The sequence below is a fragment of the Notolepis coatsorum genome (assembly GCF_963971535.1).
Source record: "Notolepis coatsorum genome assembly, chromosome: 2".
In the NCBI taxonomy this organism is placed as follows: Eukaryota; Metazoa; Chordata; class Actinopteri; order Aulopiformes; family Paralepididae; genus Notolepis; species Notolepis coatsorum.
The window spans coordinates 93,419,826-93,443,133 of NC_140166.1; the positions used below are offsets into that span (position 1 = coordinate 93,419,826).

At 42.3% G+C, this 23,308-nt stretch overlaps 1 protein-coding gene across 1 annotated transcript in view; it reads right to left on the minus strand.

The window, feature by feature from the left end:
* The window catches only part of LOC311223466 (protein diaphanous homolog 3-like), a gene marked incomplete at its 3' end in the record, with an annotated part of 594,292 nt that overhangs the window by 311,382 nt on the left and 259,602 nt on the right, over positions 1-23,308 (minus strand). The window contains exons 8-9 of the mRNA XM_084308253.1: positions 15,012-15,148; positions 10,473-10,578 (exon numbers count right to left, since the gene is read on the minus strand). Of these exons, the coding sequence (XP_084164379.1) occupies positions 10,473-10,578; positions 15,012-15,148 (243 nt within the window). The remainder of the gene's footprint in view (positions 1-10,472; positions 10,579-15,011; positions 15,149-23,308) is intronic.

Below are 23,308 nucleotides of genomic sequence, written 5' to 3' on the forward strand. Positions count from 1 at the left end.
TGACTAAAAATCTATTTTATATTCCATCCACTAGGAGGGAGTGTCGTGTCAATCAACACCTCTACTTGAGCTCAGAGCATTGTTCCTACCTGACCTCTGGCCTGCATGCACTGTTGTTGTTGGGAAACCTCAGAAGCTTACGATTTTAAATAAATGTTGAAATGGAAAAAAAATAAATGTTTAATTCTTCCTTGGCTCAGTAGTAGCTGGCTGAAATGTAGTGTTAGCCCCTTGGCAAACTTCAAGAAAATGAATGAAACCCACTCGTCTAGTGTGCGATATGTGGACCAGAGTTGTCCTGCCGTGGCACCAGGTCCACAAAGCTGAAACATTCACCCAAAAAAAGAAAATATGGGGTGGCTGGGTAGTGTAGAGGTTTAAGCACTCGCCTACTACCACCGCAGAGACTCTGGGTTCGAATCCCACTGTCAGTGTTACCTCCGGCTTGGTTAGTTGTCCCATAGAATACAATTGGCAGTGTTCATGGGTGGAAGTCTTGGACGTTGCAATAGTGACTCATACTGGTCAGTCAAGGTGCCTGTTCAGCAGGGAGATGGAGTGAACCTCTGCACACGCTACTCTTCCAGTGAAACTCCTTGTGTGTCAGGTGAAAATAAGTTGTTGGCGACGTCACATGTATCGGAGGAGGCATGTGGTAGTCTGCACCCGCCCCAGACTGACAGTAGGGCAGTGCAACAACCAGAAGGGAATTGACATGACTAAATTGGGGAATGGGAGAAAGGCAGGAACGAGAGAAAAGGCAAAAAATGTATTAGGTTCACCCATGTGGTCACCAGTGGTTGATGGACCTAGCTAGCCTAATTAACCTAGCATGATGAGAAGTTATATGGAAGCGTGCCAGATGCCGCGGTGAGAATAATCTTCTTTTTACCTATCATCTGTTCTAGTCTTTGTGAATGTGGGCCACATGTCGGCATGGACTGAATATCCGGTTATTCGCTCAGACCAACCCCACCAACTAACCGACGAGTTTTGCACATCCCTAGCATGTATTCTAAATGACTCATATTCCTAGGAACCAGGGGGCCATAACTAATGCATGTCTATTCTCTCCAGTCACCAACTAGGGGGGTTTATTTTAATATTAATGCGACAACTGCAGAACCATACACACAGAACCAACCGGCAGTCAATTCCGGGGCAAGCTGGCTCTTTTGGAAGCCGTTCCTCACTCCCCCGTGAGTTTGGTTAGCTGTACTGGGACTGCGGAGTCCTGTGGCTATTCAACTAGCCAAGCAAACACAGACAGAACAATCTATTATTGATCAGGAAAGTGATCCATTCATGTGTGAAATGAGGGCATGGCAACGCTGGGGAGCAGGAAGGATGTCGGGATGTCTCAGGATTTAGTGTCGATTTGGTTGAAGAGGTGCACTCACAGTCATTGTGGCTCTCCAAGCATGATAATTAACCCTTTTCAAAGTGGAACCTTGATACTTTGAAAATAGTATTATTGTATTTATTTCTTGTATTTTATTTGCGTGTTTGTTTGTGGGGAATGAGTGAAGAAATCAGAAGTGTTTTATTATTAAACGTGAATGTGTAGTTTCACCACATGAAGCAAACATAGGATTAGCTTGACAAATCAATTAGCAGTGCTGTTTTTATACACAGATGGGCACAGGCATCTCTCTGAGTGCCCCTCTGGTTGGAAACCTATTTTCAAAGGAACTTAAGCTATCCAGTGTGCACCCTACAGCCAGATAATGCCTGGCGAACCACATAGAACTGAAAATACTATATCATGGGTTGATTGGCTCACCCAATGAAATACTATACCATATTTAGTTGTAGTTGACAAGGTATATCGCTGTTATGCTGCAAGCATTCAACTCTATAATATTGGGTGCAAACCAAGGGCAGAGAGGAAAAGAGTTGTTCCAATACAAACGTATTGCTTGTGAGAATGACCCATCTGTCTACGGGCTTAAGGTCCTAAAACAAATCTGAAAATGCAAATATCTTACTAGTTATTGGCTACTGGCCTGTATGACTACTACCATAGTGTATTTATACCTGTATCAAATGTACATATTAATACTACAACTCTGTGCATACATCTGATTAGCACTATACTCAGTAGTACTAATTTATATATTGTATACCCACTTTAAACATTATTGTACTATTGCACTGTACTGTTACATCTGCACTCTGGTTGGATGCCAAACGTATTGCTGTTGTACTGTGCTGTATAATGACAATACATTAAGCATCTAATCTAATCAGTGCAATTCTCCAGTGACAGAGAGGGGAGAGTTACATGTTACAACTTCTTTTTGTAATCAAGCATCTTTGTATATTTACGTAAAACTGGCAAACAACACAAATGCACGCCCCTCAGGAGTGTTGAGAAAGCATTTGAATGTGGTGACTGGTGACCCCCAGTGTGTTCATTTACAGCTGTAGTCCCACTTTCCCCAACCCGAGGGCCGCTGGGGGTGATTGAGTATGAACAGAGACACAGCAGGGGATAAAGTCCTTGGCCACACAGTGATACAGTAAGAATAGCAGAAGTGTGATTTAATAATGCATGGGGTTAAGAGGGATCAGTGGCATCTATTAGCGAACAGGAAATAATAACGCTCCACAATGCATCAATAAAACACAACTTAAAGCCTCTAACCACGCGGTACATTAGGCTGTAGTTTAACCTCTTAAGCCAGTGGTGCCCAACCAGTCGATCGCGATCGACAGGTAGATCGCGGGCTGATTTCAAGTAGATCTCGATGAATAAAATTCGATTATAACTTTTATTTTATTTTATTTTTAATTTTTTTGCAAAATCAACTCTGCCTCTCCTTGTTAACTACAACAAGCAATGCTGTTTGTTATTTAAGATGAGGTCGGACTCGGCACTGACAGATTTGTGTTCATTGTGCTGCTTTTATAAAGCCTCAAATGACGGCTTACAATATACAATTTTGGCTGGTAGCTCTCGGCTAGGTGGTAAATTAAAAAGTAGATCTTGGTTCAAAAAAGGTTGGGCACCCCTGTCTTAAGCCCTAGCTTCTGAAAATCTGCCTAAAAATATATACCTAAGTAAATGGAAGATTGCTCCACTTCTACAAGGTCCATTTGCATGTTCTTGGTATCTAGGGACATCTATGGATCTCAGGGAATGTATTCCCAGTGTCAGAAATATTGTGTCTGTTACTAGGCTTGAGTAAATCGTGATGAACCAAAGGAGAATATCAATTTCCTTTTTTCATCTTTGACGGTGAATAACACCATGCTAAAAATGACCAGACATGAAAGATTCAGCACCTTCTTGAGATCACATGTACAAAAAATCTAAGCAAATGAATAAAGGGAAGATGATTAAACAAGAGATTTTGTAGAGACAGTAATGAATTCTGCCATCCGGACACATGCGATTTGAAATATGATTATAGAATATAGAATACCAGGCCTATAAATTACCTTATTATGGCCAAGTCGCACATATATGGATCGGGCCAAATACCCCCTTTCCAATGGCAGAGTTCAATCTGGATTTAGTATCACCAGGTGTGATTCACAAACAGTTACTTTTTTATAATGTATATTTGTCCGCCATTTTTCCTCAGATTGCAACACCGTTGTTTGCTAGACGTTCACAGAAAGGTAGTTCTGTTTTATGGCAATAACGTTCAGGTTCGTGGGATATGATCCCGAAACATTTCAAAGTAAATCTAGAAGTCAGATGATTGACAGGGGTTGGCTTGAGCTAGGAAGTGTAGTTTTTTATTATTATTCCAAAGCCCATCATAAGTCCTGGGTGCCTGAATTATTTTACTAACGGATTTCCAGTTCCGCGTTCGCGTTCTGCGCTCTGGATTGGCCACTGACGTTTCTGGTCGCGCCAATCGTGTGACGGCAAGTTCTGCCACCGGTTAAGCTTAGGCACTCTTTCAAAGTTGGTTACGGTTAGAGTTTGTCTTAGAGCAGGGCGATAGAACACCAGCCCTGATTCCAAACTCTAACCTTAACCAACTTCGAAAGAGTCGCCTAAGCTTAACCAGTGATAAACTAGGCGTTAGGTAGTTTGCTGCTGTTCGAGGCGGAAATGGGCGCGCCACTAGAGTTCTATAACTAATATTTCACTAATAACACTTAACACATTGACCGCCTGAGTTTCTATAGAACAGTCTGCAGCATCTGCCAGGGTTTTTGAGCATTCTGGCTAATCTTTCAAGACCCACAGAATATTCTGTGATATGACTATGAACACAAAATATCTCAAAAACAGATTAGGATCTCTACTTTCATCAGCAAAAAAAAGTGAGTGTCTAGCATGGTCCGTTCTTTCGTCATTGGTAGAGAAAAGAAAAATGTGTTAAACAAGACTCAGTCAGAAAAGATCTTCAATACCAATGTGAAGACTGTCCTGCTCTACGGCTCTGAGACGTGGAAGACTACTGAGGGCCTCACAAGCAAGATCCAGGTGTTTGTCAACAAATGCCTGTGCTACATCCTCAAGCTGTGGTGGCCCATCAAAACCACAAATGAAGAGCTGTGGAGGATAACCAACCAGGACAGCATAGCTACCACCATCAAAAAGAGAAAGTGGAACTGGATAGGGCATACCCTTAGGAAGGACTCCAACAACATCACTAGACAGGCCTTGGACTACAACCCGCAGGGGAAGAGGAAAGCCGGTAGGCCGAGAAACACCTGGAGACGTTCCACACTCCAAGACCTAAAGAACATTGGAGTGAGCTGGAAAGAAGCAAAGGCCCTGGCCCAGAAGAGAGTGAGATGGAGAGCTCTGGTGGACGCCCTATGCCCCCCAACAGGGTAAAGAGGATTAAGTCAAGTAAGTCAGTCAGAAAAGTGATTTGACCCTTTTATTTTTGCCTTCAGTGACACATCACTGACATCAGACATCTATGCACAACACCTTTACCGCCGACAGGTGGTACTGCAGTCTGCAGTTGAAGATGTGGGCTGTGTGTCTGAAATCACAGTAACATTTTAAAATAGTTTGGTAATGATGTACACAAAATCAAATCAATTATTTTCACTGCCAGCATGTCTGTCAGTCAGTTAGCTGTGTTCTACAAAAAGTGAGTGTGTTCAGTCACACAGACCTGTAGATAGATATCCCCCCCACCCCAAACAATCCCCAGTCAATCCTTGTTTATTGCTTCAATAAAGACATCACTCACTCACTCCCATCCCGGAGACAACCCCTCCCTCCCTGGTTCCCTCTATTGAATATCAAGGTATAAAATAAAACATGATAAAAAAATGTATGTCTTCTTACTTGGATGAATCTTGGATTCATCAGTGCCCTGATCGCTGTCGGAGAAATCCAAACTGGCTGCTTCACTGTGGGTTTCAACCGGGCGACAATGCGCCCTTTTTCGGACACTGCGACCGTCCTCTGGTACCTTTTCAGGTCCACTAACATTACTGGCCGGTAATGTTTGGCCCAGAAACACAAGCAGCTGATTCTCCTCGCCATCGTCCACTTCAGATTCCGTCTCGTCCTTGCGCGCAGGAGGCGGAGCAACGGGCATCGTCTCAAACAATGTCTGTGTATACAACTATAACTCCTCTTTACAACTATAATCTATCTCTACAACTTACTCTATAATCTATATACCGTAACTCTCTAATTATCACTTGCTCGATCGCTCAATTTATCTCTCGTCTCTTCCACAGACCACTGCCACAATCACGTGAGGTTCGGGTCCCCTTTTATGGTCTTGTCTCTTGCTTTGGTTTGAAAACGATCATGTGAATTCCGGTTTCCCTGTGATCTGGGAGTCCTGTTGTCGACTGTCTGGTTGCAGAAGAGCACCATCTAGTGTAAACCACTGAGAAGACCATTGGACGCATATAAGCGTTTTTGGCGGTCAAGTGTTGGATTTCAAAGGACGCATACAGTATATGCGTCTTTGGCGGTCAATGTGTTAAAACCATTGGTAAACAAACGTAGTGGTGAAAATATACACGTTGACTGCTGTTTTGACAGGGTTACAAACATAAAATGTCTTATCATCGTCCTATTTTCCTGCCTCCTCTTCATCTCTTCCCCACACCTATCCACCTGGTAACCAGTACCACCATGTGTTGAATGCAAGACAGAGTTATACTGTGCAGGCTGTGAATAGAAGATAATCTGTTGATAAGCTTTACTGCTGGGTAATGCATGGAGAGTGAGAGTGTGTGTGTGTGTGTGTGTGTGTATATGTGTGCGTGTGTGTATGTGTATTTGTGTATGCGTGCGTGAAGGAGGGACAGTGGTTGATGATCTTACTTGCTTCTAACATTCCTTAGCTACCAATTAAATGCAGACGAGTTGCTATGATTGAGTATTGCCACTTATCTCTGTGGCACAGCATGATGCTCTGTTAAACACAGCCTATGTGATGTGTATTCATGTGTATGTATGTAGCCTACTAAATAAAACAGGTGACCAATGTTAGCTAGGTTAACTTAACGTTAACCCTGGGTACATAGCATGAAGTATTGTGTAGTACCAAATTTCATACAAATCTGTTTGGAAATGAGTGATTAGGAGCCTCAAAAGAAGCTCTGCATGTGGGGTATCATTGGAAAGCCACACTCATTGGTTACAACCCTGTCCAATCATTTTTGAGATCGCCAAATGATTGATGGAGCTAGAGTCTCAGGGGGTGGTAATCAAAAAAATAAATAAAGTATGCCGTGTACTTTGTCGCACGGCTCACATATCGGCATGTAACTCGAGAACCGCTCAACAGGTTTTGTCGCCTGAAACGGCAATCGCCAGGCAACAAATAGGGCTTTAATTTGATATATTGTATTAAAAAATATGCACACCCGAGCCGCTAGAGGTCGGCAAAGTGGCGTATCACGCTGGTGGGCAAATCGTCCTCAAGAGTATACTCCTCCGGATACCACCCGCAGACCAAACGGCCAGTCGGAGCGGGCCAACCAGGAGCTGGGGTCCGCCCTCCGCTGCGTGACGAACCGGGACCCCTCCGGCTGGAGTGCTTTCCTGCCGTGGATCGAGTACGCCCACAACTCCTTGTCCTCCCTGGCCACAGGTCAGTCCCCCTTCGAGTCATCTCTGGGCTACCAACCCCCACTGTTCCCTCGGTGCAGGAGCACTTTCGCCGCTGCAGGAGGATTTGGGAGGACACCAGGGCCGCGCAGCTCCGCTGACCAGAACCGCCGCTTCGCCGGACCCCAGCTCCCGACCATCAACCAGGTCAGATGGTTTGGCTCTCATCCCGGGACCTGCCACTCAAGTCAGTTTCCCATAAACTCACCCCCGTTTTGTTGGTCCATATAAGATACTATCCATCATTAACCCCTCAGTCGTCAGACTCCAGCTTCCCTCCATCATGCGCATTCACCCCTCGTTTCATGTTTCCCAGCTGAAGCCGGTGGTCTCCAGCCCCCTGTCTCCCCCAGCTCCGGAGCCTCCCCCTCCGCTGGTCATCGACGACCACCCGGCCTACATCGTCCGGCAGCTGCTGGACGTGCGTCGTTCACACGCTGCCAACTCATCAATCAACACGGCTGTGACTCATCCCCTCATCAACGAGATGGTACTTAAACATGCAGATCCTGTCCTACCCTCGTCGGAGTGTTAAACTAGCTTCCTAGGTATGACGATGAAACCTAAGCCTTGCAAACCTGTTCTTGTTGATATTCCTTGTCCTAACCCTTGTTCTCTATATGCCCAGGACCTCCGCTCCAGTACACCTCCTACCTGGACGTCCCGTGCTGCACAAGGAGTGCCCCTGTTCTCGCCCACGACACAGTCCTGTGTCTACTGCCCCGTGCTGCACAAGGAGTGCAACTGTCCTAACCCCAAGAACATTCTTGTACCTGTCTGTCGCACATTCCATTTGTTAAACTGTCTGCTTGGGGAAACAACACTAAAACACCCTAAAACGCTCCATTCTCTCTCCTCCTGTGTTCTGCTATTGGGCTCCGCCAAACCCCATCCTCACAGCTTGTAATACACCGGGGGGGAAGCCCTGCATTTATAACTGTGGAAAACCAGTGAGACGATCACTGGCTAAACCAACAGACAGCGATGGCACATCAAGCTGCAGTAGAGCACTGCTAGGTGAGATGATGTTGGAGCTGAGGATCATTAGTGAACATTAATATATCATACTGTGCAGCGGTCCCAGATGGAGAGATCTTAATTAGATCATCCTCCTCACCACCACCACCACCTCCTCACTACTGCAGATGGTAGCTCACCTAATTTCAGTGTTATCATTTCATGAACTAGAGGGGCACTCAGAGAGATGTCTAAACCCGCACAAGTGGGCAAAGCATCTGGGTAACGTCAGCTGCATAGCAGACACCAACTATGAAAATGGACTATTAGGTGATGCTATCAGCAAGACGGCTCAGTAGAATCTTTAGGGATGGGTATCGATAGGAATTTGTCTATACTGCTTTTCAATACGGATAGGCTATTTATCTTACTTATATACTCCCTCATTGGGGGGGGGAGACATACTTAAAAATACTTAAAGGGTCACTTCACCAAAAACAATGCTGGTTTATTTTGCACATAATCTCACATATCCCAGGCTCTAAACTGTTTTGCATACGTTAATTTGTTTATTAATTATTAGTTATTGAGAGTTAACCTCTTAATATCTGGGAATAAATGTTTTATTGTGTATGTTCAGAATTCCCATCGTATCTTCAAACATCCCCCCGGGTTCTGGGCTGCCTTTGAAATATGCGCTCATTACACGACAAATGTGATGCACTCATTGCAATGCCATAATATCATCAGTGCATCCTAATGATTATATTGACCAATCACAGTGTTTATCCACCTCACAGGCCACGTAATGGCTATTTATCTGAAGTATCTTTGACATTTATCTGTCTATTGTTTTAGATGCATTAAGTATGCCTCTCTAGCCACTTAAGGGAAATGAAGCATTGAGCCCTGTGATAGGGGCCTATTGTTCCTCCCCTTTGATTATCATAAACTGTGTATTGTTCTCCGCATACACCATCAATTGTTAATTATGGGGATTTTATCACATATAATTGTATAGCCATACTTGGTATATAATCTGTTTACATTTGCATTTTCAATAATATTGTTCTCTTGTCTCCTAGAAACCATACATCAGACACTGCTACTGTTATTGCTACAGTTACTGCCTCGTCTGTCATCAACCACCTATGTAACCCCCCTGTGATTCAAAGAAACACAAATACAACTACCACTCAATCTGCATGTCTGCCTCGGTCTCATCACTGCTCTACCCAAGGACGCTTTACAAGGCAACAAAAAAAGACTAGAGGCCGTAAGCCTTCGTGAACAGGTGGGTTTGCAGGACCGTCTTGAAGGACTCCAAGTATGTGACAGAGAGGATCTCAGCCAGGAGAGAGTTCCAGAGAGTGGGGGGCCCCCATGCTGAAGGATCTGTCTGCAAAAGTTGGTTGACGGGTGTGAGGCATGGTCGATCCATGTCTGAGGATCACAGCCTCCGGTAGGGGGTGTAGGGGTGGAGGAGGTCAGATAGGTATTGGAGGGCAATGGCACGGACGGATTTATAGGTAAAGATGAGGATATGTAGGTCAGGCCTTACCACTACCTGCACGCATCAGTCGACCACCCCATCTCAACTGCCCGGTCGGAAGGAAACTGACAGCGTCAGATGGGTCTGTTTCCTGTTAGTTTGATTTTTTTTTACATTTTCTTCCTGAAACGCCTCATTTGTCCGCCTTTGCTTCCTGAAATGCCTTGTTTGTAGTCCAACCTTTTCTTCCTGAAACGCCTAGTTTTTATTGAAGATCCCTCAAAAGGACCCATGGTCTGTGCTGGGTCACATGTGTTGCTGACAAGTTTTGCAAATAAGGACACATATAGAGAACATGTCAAAGCACCCAAAATTGCCAATATCTCCATTTCAACCTACGGTATTTCATTTTGGGGTTTTCTGAGGAATTGTGAGCTCCTTAACAAGACGGGTTAGACTGTGCCACACACGTTTTATTAAATATAAAATATATATATACTTGCAGTGAAAACTTGGTGCCAGCTTAGAAACAGACGTATGATTGTATAATACGTGATTGCTTGGTCCTTTGTTCCACTGTGTGCGTGTATGCGCGTGTGTGTGTGCATGTGATTTTGCATTCAACATTAAATAATTGTGCAACCTTATACACACTGTATCTAAATAAACGTACCCTTGTGTTTGCTATTTCATTGAAATAATGTTTTTAAGTTGCAGGAAATTGCAGCAAATGTCTTTCTTTATTGCACATTGTTTTACCTCCCAGACAGGGGCCACGGCCCCCCTCTGGACCAACCCCTCGTTGCGACTATAACACAACATATGTTATATAACACTATAACGCTTACCCCCCCCCACCCTATTTTCTGATTGTTCCTATTTTTTTCTTTTTGTAGGAATGTGGAGGAAACGATAAAGCGTCTGATCGCTGGCCTCCAGCAGAAGCCACACCTTATCTCCACTCACTTGTAACTGAACAGAGTGATCTCTGAGTCCTCGGACGATGGGGCTGAACCTCTCGACGGCCCGGCGCTCCCCCGCTGTCGTGATGGCTTCAAGGACCTTCTCCAAACTAAACGGGCAAAAAGATACAAATGAGGACACAAATAGTAGGAAAATAAATGGAGGGGATTCTATTTACGCACTCTTATGTTGTATGTTTCTGCTTTTATCATGGGTATGAAAAGGGACTTGATGGTGGCCTTTTTTTATTAACCTTTATTTAACCTCTTAACCTTCTAACCCATTCTCTGCCACCACTTTGACCATCCTAAACCATCCTCTGCCAGCGCTATTTGTCTATGGAGATGTTCACCTTCTTTGCAGGGCTATAACTTTTTAAATTGTATTGCTAAATTGACATTACTATGGCCCATTCAACATCAATTATCTATCATTCAGGATGTAGGAACGTTTTACTTTTTCATTCACACATTCATACTAAAATACCGTCTAGTATAAATATGTTTTTATCGTTTTCTGCAGTATTTCATAGAACGTGAGATATGCATAAATGCATATATTAGATTATCAAATGCAGTTTGATACCGATCCATGCTATATAAAAAATGTCAAATGTACATGGTCCTAAACGTCATGACTGATCATCTGCGGGGGGGGGGGGGGGGGGGGTCGTTTATAATTCAATGACCGACGTTAAATGATTTATGTAGTATGGGTGATATATTGATCAGAGCAGTTTGTATCGAAAATGATGAAGAAAAACGCTGAAACTCACGTCAGTCTCCTCGTAGCGTTGGGCGATGAGAGTGGAGCAAACAGATCCCAATTATGTGATGTTGATCGATGCAATCCATTTCCGGTTTGTATATTACTAATACACGTCCAAATCATGTTGATTATTGAGTTATGGCAAATATCCATATCCATGGTGTCTGTATTGAGCCCCGGGACGATAAACGAGTGGCAGGACGAAAATAGGGGACGGACCGAGCTCCAATGGGCATTTCCGGTTTGGCAACTCGCCGATCGGCCACCAGGTGGCGGTATTGAAGCGTTGCAGAGTTGTGATGGCTCAGACAGCATCAGCCAAGACTCCGTGGGTGAAATATGAATACCATGACGAAAATATGAAATATTGATCTCAAACACGCCTTAACACGTGATTGGCGGAGAATGAGTTAACACGTTGGGCGCCAAACCCGAGATAAGCAACGGTGCAATACCGGCCGCATCCTACCAGGCGGCGGTATCGAGCACTGTTTGAAACCTTGTGTCTTGGGGTGGTGCGTCGATTATATGGGTCCGGGTCGCGTCTATTCGAAAGGCAACCGGTTCATGCGTTTTGCAAATCTGATTGGCCACTGACGTTTCTGGTCATGTGACATGTGCGCCCAATTGCGTGACGTGACCCATTTCCGCCTGGACCAGCAGCAAACTACCTAACGCCTAGTTTATCACTGGTTAAGCTTAGGCGACTCTTTCGAAGTTGGTTATGGTTAGAGTTTGGAATCAGGGCTGGCGTTCTATCGCCATGCTCTAAGACAAACTCTAACCTTAACCAACTTCGAAAGAGTGCCTAAGCTTAACCGGCGAAAGAACTTGCCGTCACACGATTGGTGCGACCAGAAACAACAGTGGGCAATCAGAGCGCAAAACGTGAACGCGGAAGCATGAACCGGTTGCCTTTCGAATAGACGCGTCCGGGTCGGCTATTTTTTCTCCAGGCAAGACGAGCGGTTATAACGCTCGGATTGAGAAGAATCAAATACTCCCGATGCATCTGTTGTGGTGGATTATGTTTTGCGACACGATGGACACCGGAACTTGGACTCACGATCAGACAATTGGAATATTCTTTTTGGGGTACCTCCTAGTGAAGGTAAGGACTAAACGATATCAATCCTGGTTTGATCCAACCATGATTTGACCTTGATCGCAACGTGTGTGTGTAACGTTACTCCACAAGGTATGCCCCCCCCATTTCATGCATTCATGATGAAACATAATACCCATTTGATTTGGAAATAGTAGCGTGTCCAGGCGAGAAACGGCAACGCTTTTAGTGAAATTCACGTTTTGCTGCATATTGTCGTTTTCTGGGATTAGACAGGATCACTCTAAAACTATACTTATATTCACCACGGTATAACACGCGAACGTATTGATAGAAACATTTCTTCTTTTTCACATATTGAATGATAGATAGATGATGTCAAATGGGCATAGTATTGTATCCATAGCTATAATATAGAATATATATATAGCCCTGCAAACACTGCCACTTATTCCTATCTTTTAGAGTGTTGGCGTGGTAGGAACTAAGATTGCTCTAGGCCTCCGGCGCTCAAAGAGTAAAAAATTAGGCCAAAGTGCTGCGAGTGCAAAACGGCACCTATAGGTGCCAGTGACAGTTAAAACCATTGGTAAACAAACGTAGTGCTGAAAATATATACACTTGGACTGCTGTTTTGACAGGGTTAGGGTCTTTACTCTTGGCTACATTTAAAAAAAAAATGCAACATTAATTCATACATTCTGTAGAGATGGATTTATGGCGTGATGTCATTTGCGGTCCAGTATCAGACCTCTTGGGCTTAAGAGGTTAAACATATTTTGTTATTGTACTAAAAAGGGATATAATTTATTCCGCCATCAACCCAATTTTTTGTGCCGGCGGAGACAGATTGGCAATTTCACCAGGGGCGAGACAAACTCTTTCCGCCTGCATCCGTTTGCTAATTGTGAGGCTCAACAGAAACCGGGTGGGGTGGTGGTCCAGCTGGGGGTAAGTCGATAAAGATCTGCTGGCACTGTGCATTTTTTAAAGCAAATCCCTCGACCAATGACTAACTGAAATCAAATCAAATCAAATGTATTTGTATAGCCCGAGATCACATGGAATAGCCCCCATGGGCTGTACAAGTACTCTTATACAAGTCACTAAGAAACATCACAAAAGATCAAAAACAAAAACCACCATAAAATCCAAATATGCAACACTCCCAGACTTTCCCCAATGAAGATAAGGAATGACTCACTAAAAACCTAGCAATAGGGGAAAAAAGCAGAACAGGCGGCGTGGAGGAGAGAAACCTCAAATGGGCTGTTCAAAGGGGATCGCCCAACTGGATGACCGGTTTGAGGAAGAATAGCCGATGCTGTCGACGCTGTTAGCCACATCAAGGACAGCCACATCAAGGACATGGAGGGATCACACCCCCTTGACCATCACACCACCTTGACAAGCCCCCCTGAATACAATCTCCTCATCTGTTCATTACAACAAGCTATTTAAGCGTCATATTTATGGAATTTGCTATTTCCATGATCACGCACGGAAAACATGACGTACACAGGGATTCAATTACAGTTATTCGCCCTAACTAGACTAACTGAAAGTGACCATAAGTGTGCCGAACTCAAGGATAAGATGAAACGTGAGTAGAGTGACAAGACTATGGAGCACAAATGAAATCTAATAATTAAGTGTAATTAAGTGTAAGGTTGCCGAGTCTTCCCAGTCTATATAATTTAGTAATGCGGAGTGCGAGTGACAGTAGACATGTTACATTTTGTGAGATAGATGCTTCCCATTATATTAAAATGGTTCTATGGAGATCATAATTGGATTTGTCTAAAATAAAGTATGTTATGAATGTATGAAAATGAATTAATTGCAATAGGTGTTTAAACCCATGTGGATGATGCATATATGATGTATTGATGCATATTATGATAATTGCCCTATAATGATGCTATGGGCGATACAGACAGGGCATATATTACCACTGCCTGTATTGCCTTGGTTGAAGTTATAGCTTGAAGTTATTCTGGTGATGGGGTGTGGACTTCCCTCAGGCATTAGAAAATTGTCAATACACAGTGCCTTGGGACGAGCGGAGCTGATATGTCTGGCCATAATTGAAGCCAGCCTCAACCCCCTGCTAATAATGTGTTCCTCCTACTGAAACCCTTTTGACAAATGTGCCGTGCTGCGCCAAAATGACAAAAAATAAGTTGGACACGACTATGTGTGATAGCACCCTGAGCTTATGCCTGTGATTGCCATTGCCTCTAGATTCACAAAAATAGGACGCTAAATACCGTTGATTTTGACATGTATCTTTAGACGGCCTGTTTTGCGTCATACTTTATCTAGACACCAGGCTCTGAAACTGTATAGTATGTTGTAATAGCTTGTGCCTTGGCCAGGTGTGTTACTGTAATACACATATCTACAGAGTCTGACTGTAATACATGTATCTACACTGAGTCTGACTAACACATGTATCTACATTGAGTCTGATTGTAATACATGTATCTACACTGACTGCTGTAGTTATACTAGCTTCCAATCAACTAACAAATTATTAATGTAAATAAATTTAATAAACTCCCATAAGTAGCACTGAAGACTAAATCCACTGTAAAACCAATGGACCTCTTTGTATAAACTATGCCCTGTGGAATGAAGCCATAATGGACATTAAGGAGGAGTGTGTGTGTGAGTGTGTGTGTGTGTGTAATGAAGCCAGTACATACGTGTTCTCCTCGCCCACAATGCAGATGGCTGACAGCAGCTTGACTACATCAGTCATCATGGCAGGCTGCGAGGGGTCAATGGCTCTTGCCAGCAAGGCCAAACTATTATCCTCTCCCAGAATACGCTCCAAGCCATACTGGAGAAGAGAACAACAACAAACCAACATTTTGATGAACAACTTTTACAGCTTTCAAATTATCTCTTCGGAAATTAGCTTTCACTTATCAGATTTTCAACTATACACAACATAGCGATGTGAGTGACCCTGGTGTCTTTTGTGTTTTTAGTTGTCAACTGTTGCATTATTCAGAAGCAGCTTTGTCCCAATATCTGAACACAAGTGGTGGCTACAGATTCTCAAGGCAGGTAATGTTAAAGCTGCAATGATTATTTTCTAAACTTCTTATGACCACCTGCTATCATTGAGTCATGGTGTCCTACTCAGTCAACCCTGCTATCAGAAGGTCTCATTGAGTCATGGTGTCCTACTCAGTCAACCCTGCTATCAGAAGGTCTCATTGAGTCATGGTGTCCTACTCAATCAATAATAATAATAATAATAATAATAATTGTATTTGTATAGCACCTTGCATACAGGGGATTGCAGTTCAACGTGCTTTACATCAGTAAGAAATAAGACATAGAATTAGTGTAAAACAAGCAGCAAAAGCATAAAGTGGGATAAAACAATGCAGATATATTAATCAAATCATATCAGAACCTCACGTTCCAATAGGCTTCTTGAATTTCTGTAATGTTACAAAACATGATAAAGGTTATAGTATGCACCCAGCGGATAGCGGGCGTAAAGATAAAAGTAAAAATAAGTAAAATAATAGCAAGGGTAAAATGAGCAGACATACTGTATAAAATCACAGTTTTTCACATTAGGATCCAACATCCCAACAGCAGGGCTGTACGTCAACTTTTTTTGCACATAGCACTGCTACAGAGGGTGATAGTTTTGTAGCACAGGCCAAAATATTGTAGCACAAGTATAAAACGTGTTATATTTGTAACAGTCACAAATGTGCCTATTGTATTTGTGTTATTTAGTTGCAGTGCCATGTTTGGCTGTCATTTTCATGCTGACAAGTTGACGTCACACAGCCAGACACGTTACGTGTAAGGAATTATGGGATTTGGTGTTGGGTGTATGGACTCTACTAGGGGTGGGAATCACCAGTTTAATCACGATACGATACAATATCGATACAACAACGATACGATATTTGCAGATATCTGCCACGATACGATACGATGCAGGTGCCTGCAATCGATATGAGACGATATCATAAGCCCATTTAACACAATCAGTAACATTTATTATTAACTGGAACAATTTAAATAAATAACGTTAGTTGGGGAAGCTATAGTGGCCGCTTGTCATTAACTAATAAATTGACAATGCGCCACGATGCACCTACTAATGTTTTTATACTCTGGTAACAAAATAAGTTGTGGATGTTGACAGAGTTTAATGTCCAGGCTGCAGCTGATGTAGTTTGTAAGGTTTATTGTCCAAAGAAAATGATGGTTGAGAACAGAACAGCGTCTTCCGTGAAAAAACATTCTCTCTCAGCAGGTGCATAACAATACTTATCCAATCGGTGGTAGTGAACGTATTGTAGCGATCAGTGACTCATGCAGTAATGTCAGGAAGAATGAGGAGAGGTTGTATTCGTATATGGTGGTTTGATTTCAGCTCAATATGGGTTTTACAGGTTAATACTTCCCTCGTAATGCACAACACAGCTACCTGCTAATATGCTCGCTTCTAGGGATGCACCGATATGAAAATGTGCGGCAGATACCGATATTTGTGGCAGATTTTTTTATATATATATATATATATATATATATATATATATATATATTTTTTTTTATTATTTTTATGAAACTACTGTATATGTGTATGTCTCTAAATGTTTTGATGAATTGAAAATGGAGGACCCTTATGTAAAAAAGCCAAAAGTATTTTTCTGGTCTTCATCCTGTTGTTGTATTGAGCTGTACTGTATTGTACCCATTCTGCAATCTGTTAATAAAGTTTTCAATCAATCAATCAGACAAATGTATAGAAAAGCTTTTATTATAACCATATAACAAAAAATTATATTATTGTTTATGAAAATGTTTTAGCCCTATGCTTGACTATTATTTTAGGCATGGCAACAAATAAAATAATAATAATAAAATTTATAAATAAATTATTAAATAAATATATAGGCTACATGTCTCTTTTTGTGTTACAAATTGTGCTCACCGATATCAACATAGGCCTCTTTACTTACTTAAAAAAGGAAACATCAAGAAATATGTTTATGGTATTCCATCATGCCGTTTTTTATATATTTTATAATGCTCATGATTATTGCTGAAGTCTGAGTCATACAATACCAGACTAACTTGACTAAAAAGTTTATGAGTTTTAAGAGTTTAAGAGACAGCACTCACTGTATCTCTCTCAAACAAAGCTCCATGTTCTCCAGTAATATCTCCATAATCTGAGTTTGCAATGCATGTGTCGTGTCAATTTTGATTGACAGTCGATTCTGCCAATTACGTCACACCGCTTGCACCCACCTCATGCTCTTCTTACCACCAATCGGCAAGCGCATATTCATTTTTTACTTCCGGGAAGTCCGTCATTGATCTGAACCACAACAAACCTAGCGGAGCTAATAAAGTTAGCTCCTCGCGGCCCACGAGTAGACTACCAGCGCTCCGCAGGAATACTAAACGAGGCATAATGATTTTACTGCAACAAATGTTATAATAAAAGCTTTGCTATACATTTGTCTGATTGAAAACTTTATTAACAGATTGCAGAATGGGTACAATTCAGTACGGGCTATCTGAGCAAAGGAAGGAAGTGAGAGATATGAATGAGTAATGCTAGCTATGGTCGGGTAAATACGCTGATGTTATTGAACGTGTAACTATATAACGTTAATGCCACAAAACGAATGCCTTTGTTAATCATAAGTAACTTTGATGCAGTAGTGTGTGTGTGTTGGGGCGGGGTTGTGCAGGTCGCTTGACTGAAACTTTTTTCAAAGTTTGAACGTGTGGAACAGATTGACGCGACACAAATCGACGGATATTTATCGGCTACTGCCATCGGAAAACTCGAGCTTATCGGCCGACAGGCCGATGGCAGTCAACAAGGCACTTATCGGCCGATACCGATACCCGACCGATATATCGGTGCACCCCTAACGACAACCTAACGTCGGGTCCGTCCTCCTATATCTCCCGGGGGGGAACCACACCCCCAGCTAGACAGAGCGACACATAATAGCTTATTATACCTGTGAACGGTCGGGTCTGGTGTGGGGTGCTAAGCGATTGTCGTTGAGCGACAGACGATCGCATCGCCAGGCGACGTTGGTCACCCGCCGTGTGCATTGGACTTAGGAGTCGCTGTTTATTACCACCCATCGACTCCCCTCCCGCTGACTCTGCCAATTGAGTCGGTATGACGGCCGGACCAAGCCGGAGGCAATGCTGACAGCCGGATTCGATACCGGTGTCTCACGCGTTGGTGAAAATGTTCATGGATTCTTGAAAATGTACATATCTGCCCAAAGTTACATATTACTGTATGTACTTTATTTCATTAGATTGTTTTAAATGATAAAGTAGTAATACAGGAAACAGTAGAGAGACATGCAACAACATAGAATGAACCGGGATTATAAGTAATGCACAGAGCCACCAGTACAACCCTGACTAGAATACAGCTTTTCAACATGAAACAGATGATCAAGTTTCTTTAATAGTTGTCATACAGAAGTACAGAATACTTTTATACAAAATGCTTCTTACTGTTACGCTCCAGAGACTGTGCAAGACAAGATAAGTATGAAATAAAATAACATAGTATAGCATGTAAATTAGAAGTAAAAAAAAATGAGGTCACAGTGTTCAGTATAGACATATGTACAATGTTCGATGCAGAATAGACGTAACTGAGTTACCATATAATATACAATACTGTGTAGTGTACTAATATACAATACTATATAGTGCAAGGCAGAAATAGGATGAGGTGCAATTTAGGTACAATTTACAGTAGGTGTACGAGTTGTAGTGCAAATCCTTTATCAATAAATATAAAGTGTGTTTGTGTGATCTAAAGTGTGGAGAGTGGGTGCTGCAGTGTGTTGTTTGTTTAAGTGAGTGTGTGCGTGTGGGTGTGTGTGCTGTGTGCATTTGATGGTTGTTGCATAGTGTTTATTGTTCGTTTAGCAGCCTGATGGCCTGGGGATAGAAGCTTCTTCTGAGTCTTTCTGTGCTCGCCTTAAGACTCCGGTATCGCTTGCCTGACCGCAGCAGTTCAAAGAGGCAGTTGTTCGGGTGGCTCGAGTCCTTAATAATTCGCTTAGCCTTCCCCTTGCACCGCTTGTTGTAAATGTTCTGGAGGGTGGGAAGCCCCCCTCCAATTGTGCGTTCGGCTGAACGTGTCACTCTTTGTAGTCTGCTACGGTCTTGTGCAGTGCTATTCCCAAACCAGGAGGTGATGTTGCCAGTCAGGATGCTCTCTATTGTGCATGAGTAGAAGTTCCTAAAGATCTTCTGACTGACTTGGAACTTCCTTAGGCGCCTGAGGAAGTAGAGGCGTTGTCGTGCCTTCTTCACAACACTGTCAATGTGTGTGGTCCATGTCAAATCCTCGGATATGTGGGCTCCGAGGTACTTGAAACTGTTCACTCTCTCAACCGGTGCCCCGTCGATGCTGAGGGGGCTGTAGTCCTTGACCCCCAACCTCCTGAAGTCCACAATCATCTCTTTTGTTTTGCTGACGTTCAGGGAGAGGCAGTTCTCCTGACACCACTGTGACAGGTTCTCTACCTCTTCCAGGTAGGCCCTTTCGTCGTTGGCAGAGATCAGGCCCACCACTACTGTGTCATCAGCAAATTTGATGATGGTGTTGTTGTTCCGCTGTGCTACGCAGTCATGTGTGTACAGGGAGTAGAGGAGGGGGCTCAGAACACAGCCCTGGGGGGCCCCTATGTTGAGCGTGATGGATGAGGAGGTGCAGTTGCCTGCTCTTACCACCTGGGGTCTGCCCGTCAGGAAGTCCAAGACCCACTGGCAGGTCATAGTTCAAGCCCAGGTCCCTGAGCTTGGCTATGATCATATAGAAATGTTAAATAAAACAGTACATTAAACCAAGGGGACACCTGTTTTATTTAACATTTTAATTTAACCTTTTTTAATTTAACTTTTTGGGGGGGTTATTCAATATAAATTATTTTATTGGTTCATATAAAACACAATATCCTAGTGTTCTGTGCTGCACGTTGTGTGCTGCAGCCACTAGCAATAATAAGGTGGATCAATGCCAATAAATCTTAAAAGAGCAAAACAACATCCTGGGATGTGTAAAGGAAATGGTAACGTAGATATATTGTATAGTGGAATAAATATAAGAGCAAAAAAAATATTAAATCTAATTCAAATGTAGTCAGCTGTTCCATGATTTATAAAAAAGAAAAAAGAAAAGGTCAAAGCAATATAACATACCCTGAGGAAAATGGTAAATATATACACATATATATATATATATCATACTGTATATAGCTTGTCCAAATCCCTTGCCATTTGGATGACTGACAAAGGACATCCAAGGACAGGGTGGTGGTGGGATGTCCCTTCATCTTGGCATAATGAGGAGGGAATGTCTTGGATTACAATTATAGGAATGAGACAGGTAGGGATTACAGTGCATGTGCGTATGTGTGCGTGTGCGTATGTGTGCGTGTGTGTGCATGCGAGTATACGCGTTTACAGTATAGTACACTATCATCCCACTGAGATGAATTGTGCAAAAACCAAACGTATACACAGACATTAACTGCTTCTGCGCCAAGAACGAGTTTACTCGTTTTTATGATCGTTATTTCCTTTATTCGCTATTGCCATTCATAATTCATCCAGCAAGGCTCTGGGAGACTCTGGACTCTGTCTGATATTGCAACGGCTCAATACCGCCGCAAGGTGGATTTCGGGCGATGTTGCACCCACTCTAAACAGGATGGGGCGCCCTGTGCATCTGTGAATATGTTCCGGGCAGAGCTCTCTTGTTATGTGGATCCAGACAAACACTCTAGTGCATTGGATCGCTTTCGAGACGCAAGAATCAATATGCTTTCGGCGTTTATTGCGTCGTACAAACGGAAAACGGATCTAGCAGCTGGAAATCAAATAATTGGAATATTTTTTCTCCAGACTCATCGGCCAGAGGTAAGAGGAATCTAACGTTAATTCCAGTTCGATTGTCCATTTATTTCATTGCAATCCATCTGATCAACGTATGATGTCGTACTAAAGAAAGCTGTTACTGACAATCAAGGGATCATAAACGACCCCCCCGCCCCCCTTTCCTTCACGCATGATGGAGCATAATGTATACCGATCATATGCATTAAAAAAAATTATGTAGCGTGTATAGGAACGAAACGCCAATCGATTATGTATAATATGCGTCAGGGCCTATAACTCGCGTTCTAGGAATGACTGCAGCCCACTCTAAAAACATACTTATATTCACGACGGTATTAACACGACAATGTATGAATGGAAAAATATAACGTTGCCACATCCGGAACGATAGATACCCGATGTTGAATGGGCCATAGTAATGTCGATATAGCTATAATATTTCAAACGTTATAGCCCTGCAAAGAAGGTGAGCGACTCCATAGGCTTACAGCGCTGGCAGATAAGACTATAAGATGCTCAAACTGTGTGGCAGATTGTGTTAAAGCTAAATAACAAATAGAAACATTCTGCTCTGCCGTCTCAGTGGTTCAATATGCTCTCAGATAGAAGCTGCTTCTTCTATGTGGTCATCTTCTCTTCTGGCTCCACAGTTTACCAGCAACCTTTGCTATTAGGGTTCACAAAATTATTAATTAAAGCAGCTACAAGGATCATTTTAATATTCAAAATATATCATAGTCATATTGGTTGTGATACCTTTGTGTATATATAAAGCAAAGTGGTTCCCAAAGTGGGTGCCGCGGCCCACTGGTGAGTCGTGAAAACTGTCCAGGGGTACCGCACACAATCTGCTCATTTTACTTTCTAATTCTAAATAATACATTTTACCACAGTGCTTATTAAAAACTTGTCAAAACTAGTGTATGAGCCGATCAAAACCTAAATTGTTAATTTAAAATGGCATATCGAATTGAATACGCTATACTCCCTAGTAAATACTAATTAACTTGTTGCCTCGTCCTGTTGTCTTATTGTTATGATTTTATATATTGTGTGATTTTATATATGTTTTTTACTTATTGCTGTATTTGCTCAATGTGACTGTAAATGAGGGAAACCTCAGTTGCCTTTCGAGTTTAAATAAAGGTTTGAAATAAAATAAAATATTTATGTCACGAATATGGTTTATCCACTTTCACCCAGCGCAAATGGACAATATTGTTATTTGTTCTAAATTACCCCCCCAATCCATGAAGACTATGACTAGATCTGTTCAGCCCTCTCTCTCTACACAGCATCAACCGCTAATTTGGCCGCTAAAGGCCAAGATGAACCAACAGAATTATCTACAAATGGACCTCCAGACACACACTAGTCTCACACTGAGTTACAGAGCTATGCCAGTGAGCACACAGTGAACAAAGTTTGGATAGATTTTGATGAATGTCCCTTCCTCTCAAAGAGTGCTGTCAACGTGTGTATGTCGAGAGAGAGAGAGAGAGAGAGAGAGAGAGAGAGAGAGAGAGAGAGAGAGAGAGAGAGAGAGAGAGAGAGAGAGAGAGAGAGAGATATGGCTAAATGATCATTTAATTTAAAATATGTGTAATATTGTATATAGAAATTATTTCCATTGACATTAGGGCTGCAACTAATGATTATTGTGTTATCGATTAATCTGTTGATTATTTCATAGATTAGTTGATTAATCTAAACAATTAATTTACCAGAAAAACAACAATTGATTATATTTGCAATTTAATATTTCAAAATGTTTTACTAGTATCCTCAGGTCACATGGGTAGTTGCCTATTTGACACCACCTACTGAATACCCAGAGTAGGAGATGAGCCATGAAGTTTATTTATGTCTATAAATGCTGTGTAGTGTGGATGCCTACTGTACATGAGTAGAGTGAGTAAGTAACCTACATGCCATTACCTATTGACTCATTATAGCTACTTTATTATGTTGAAATAATATAACACATGCCCGTTACTATGACATTGTTTATTATTACATACAATGTATCCATGCCTGTAGCTAAATGCTGAAAAACAGGTAACAA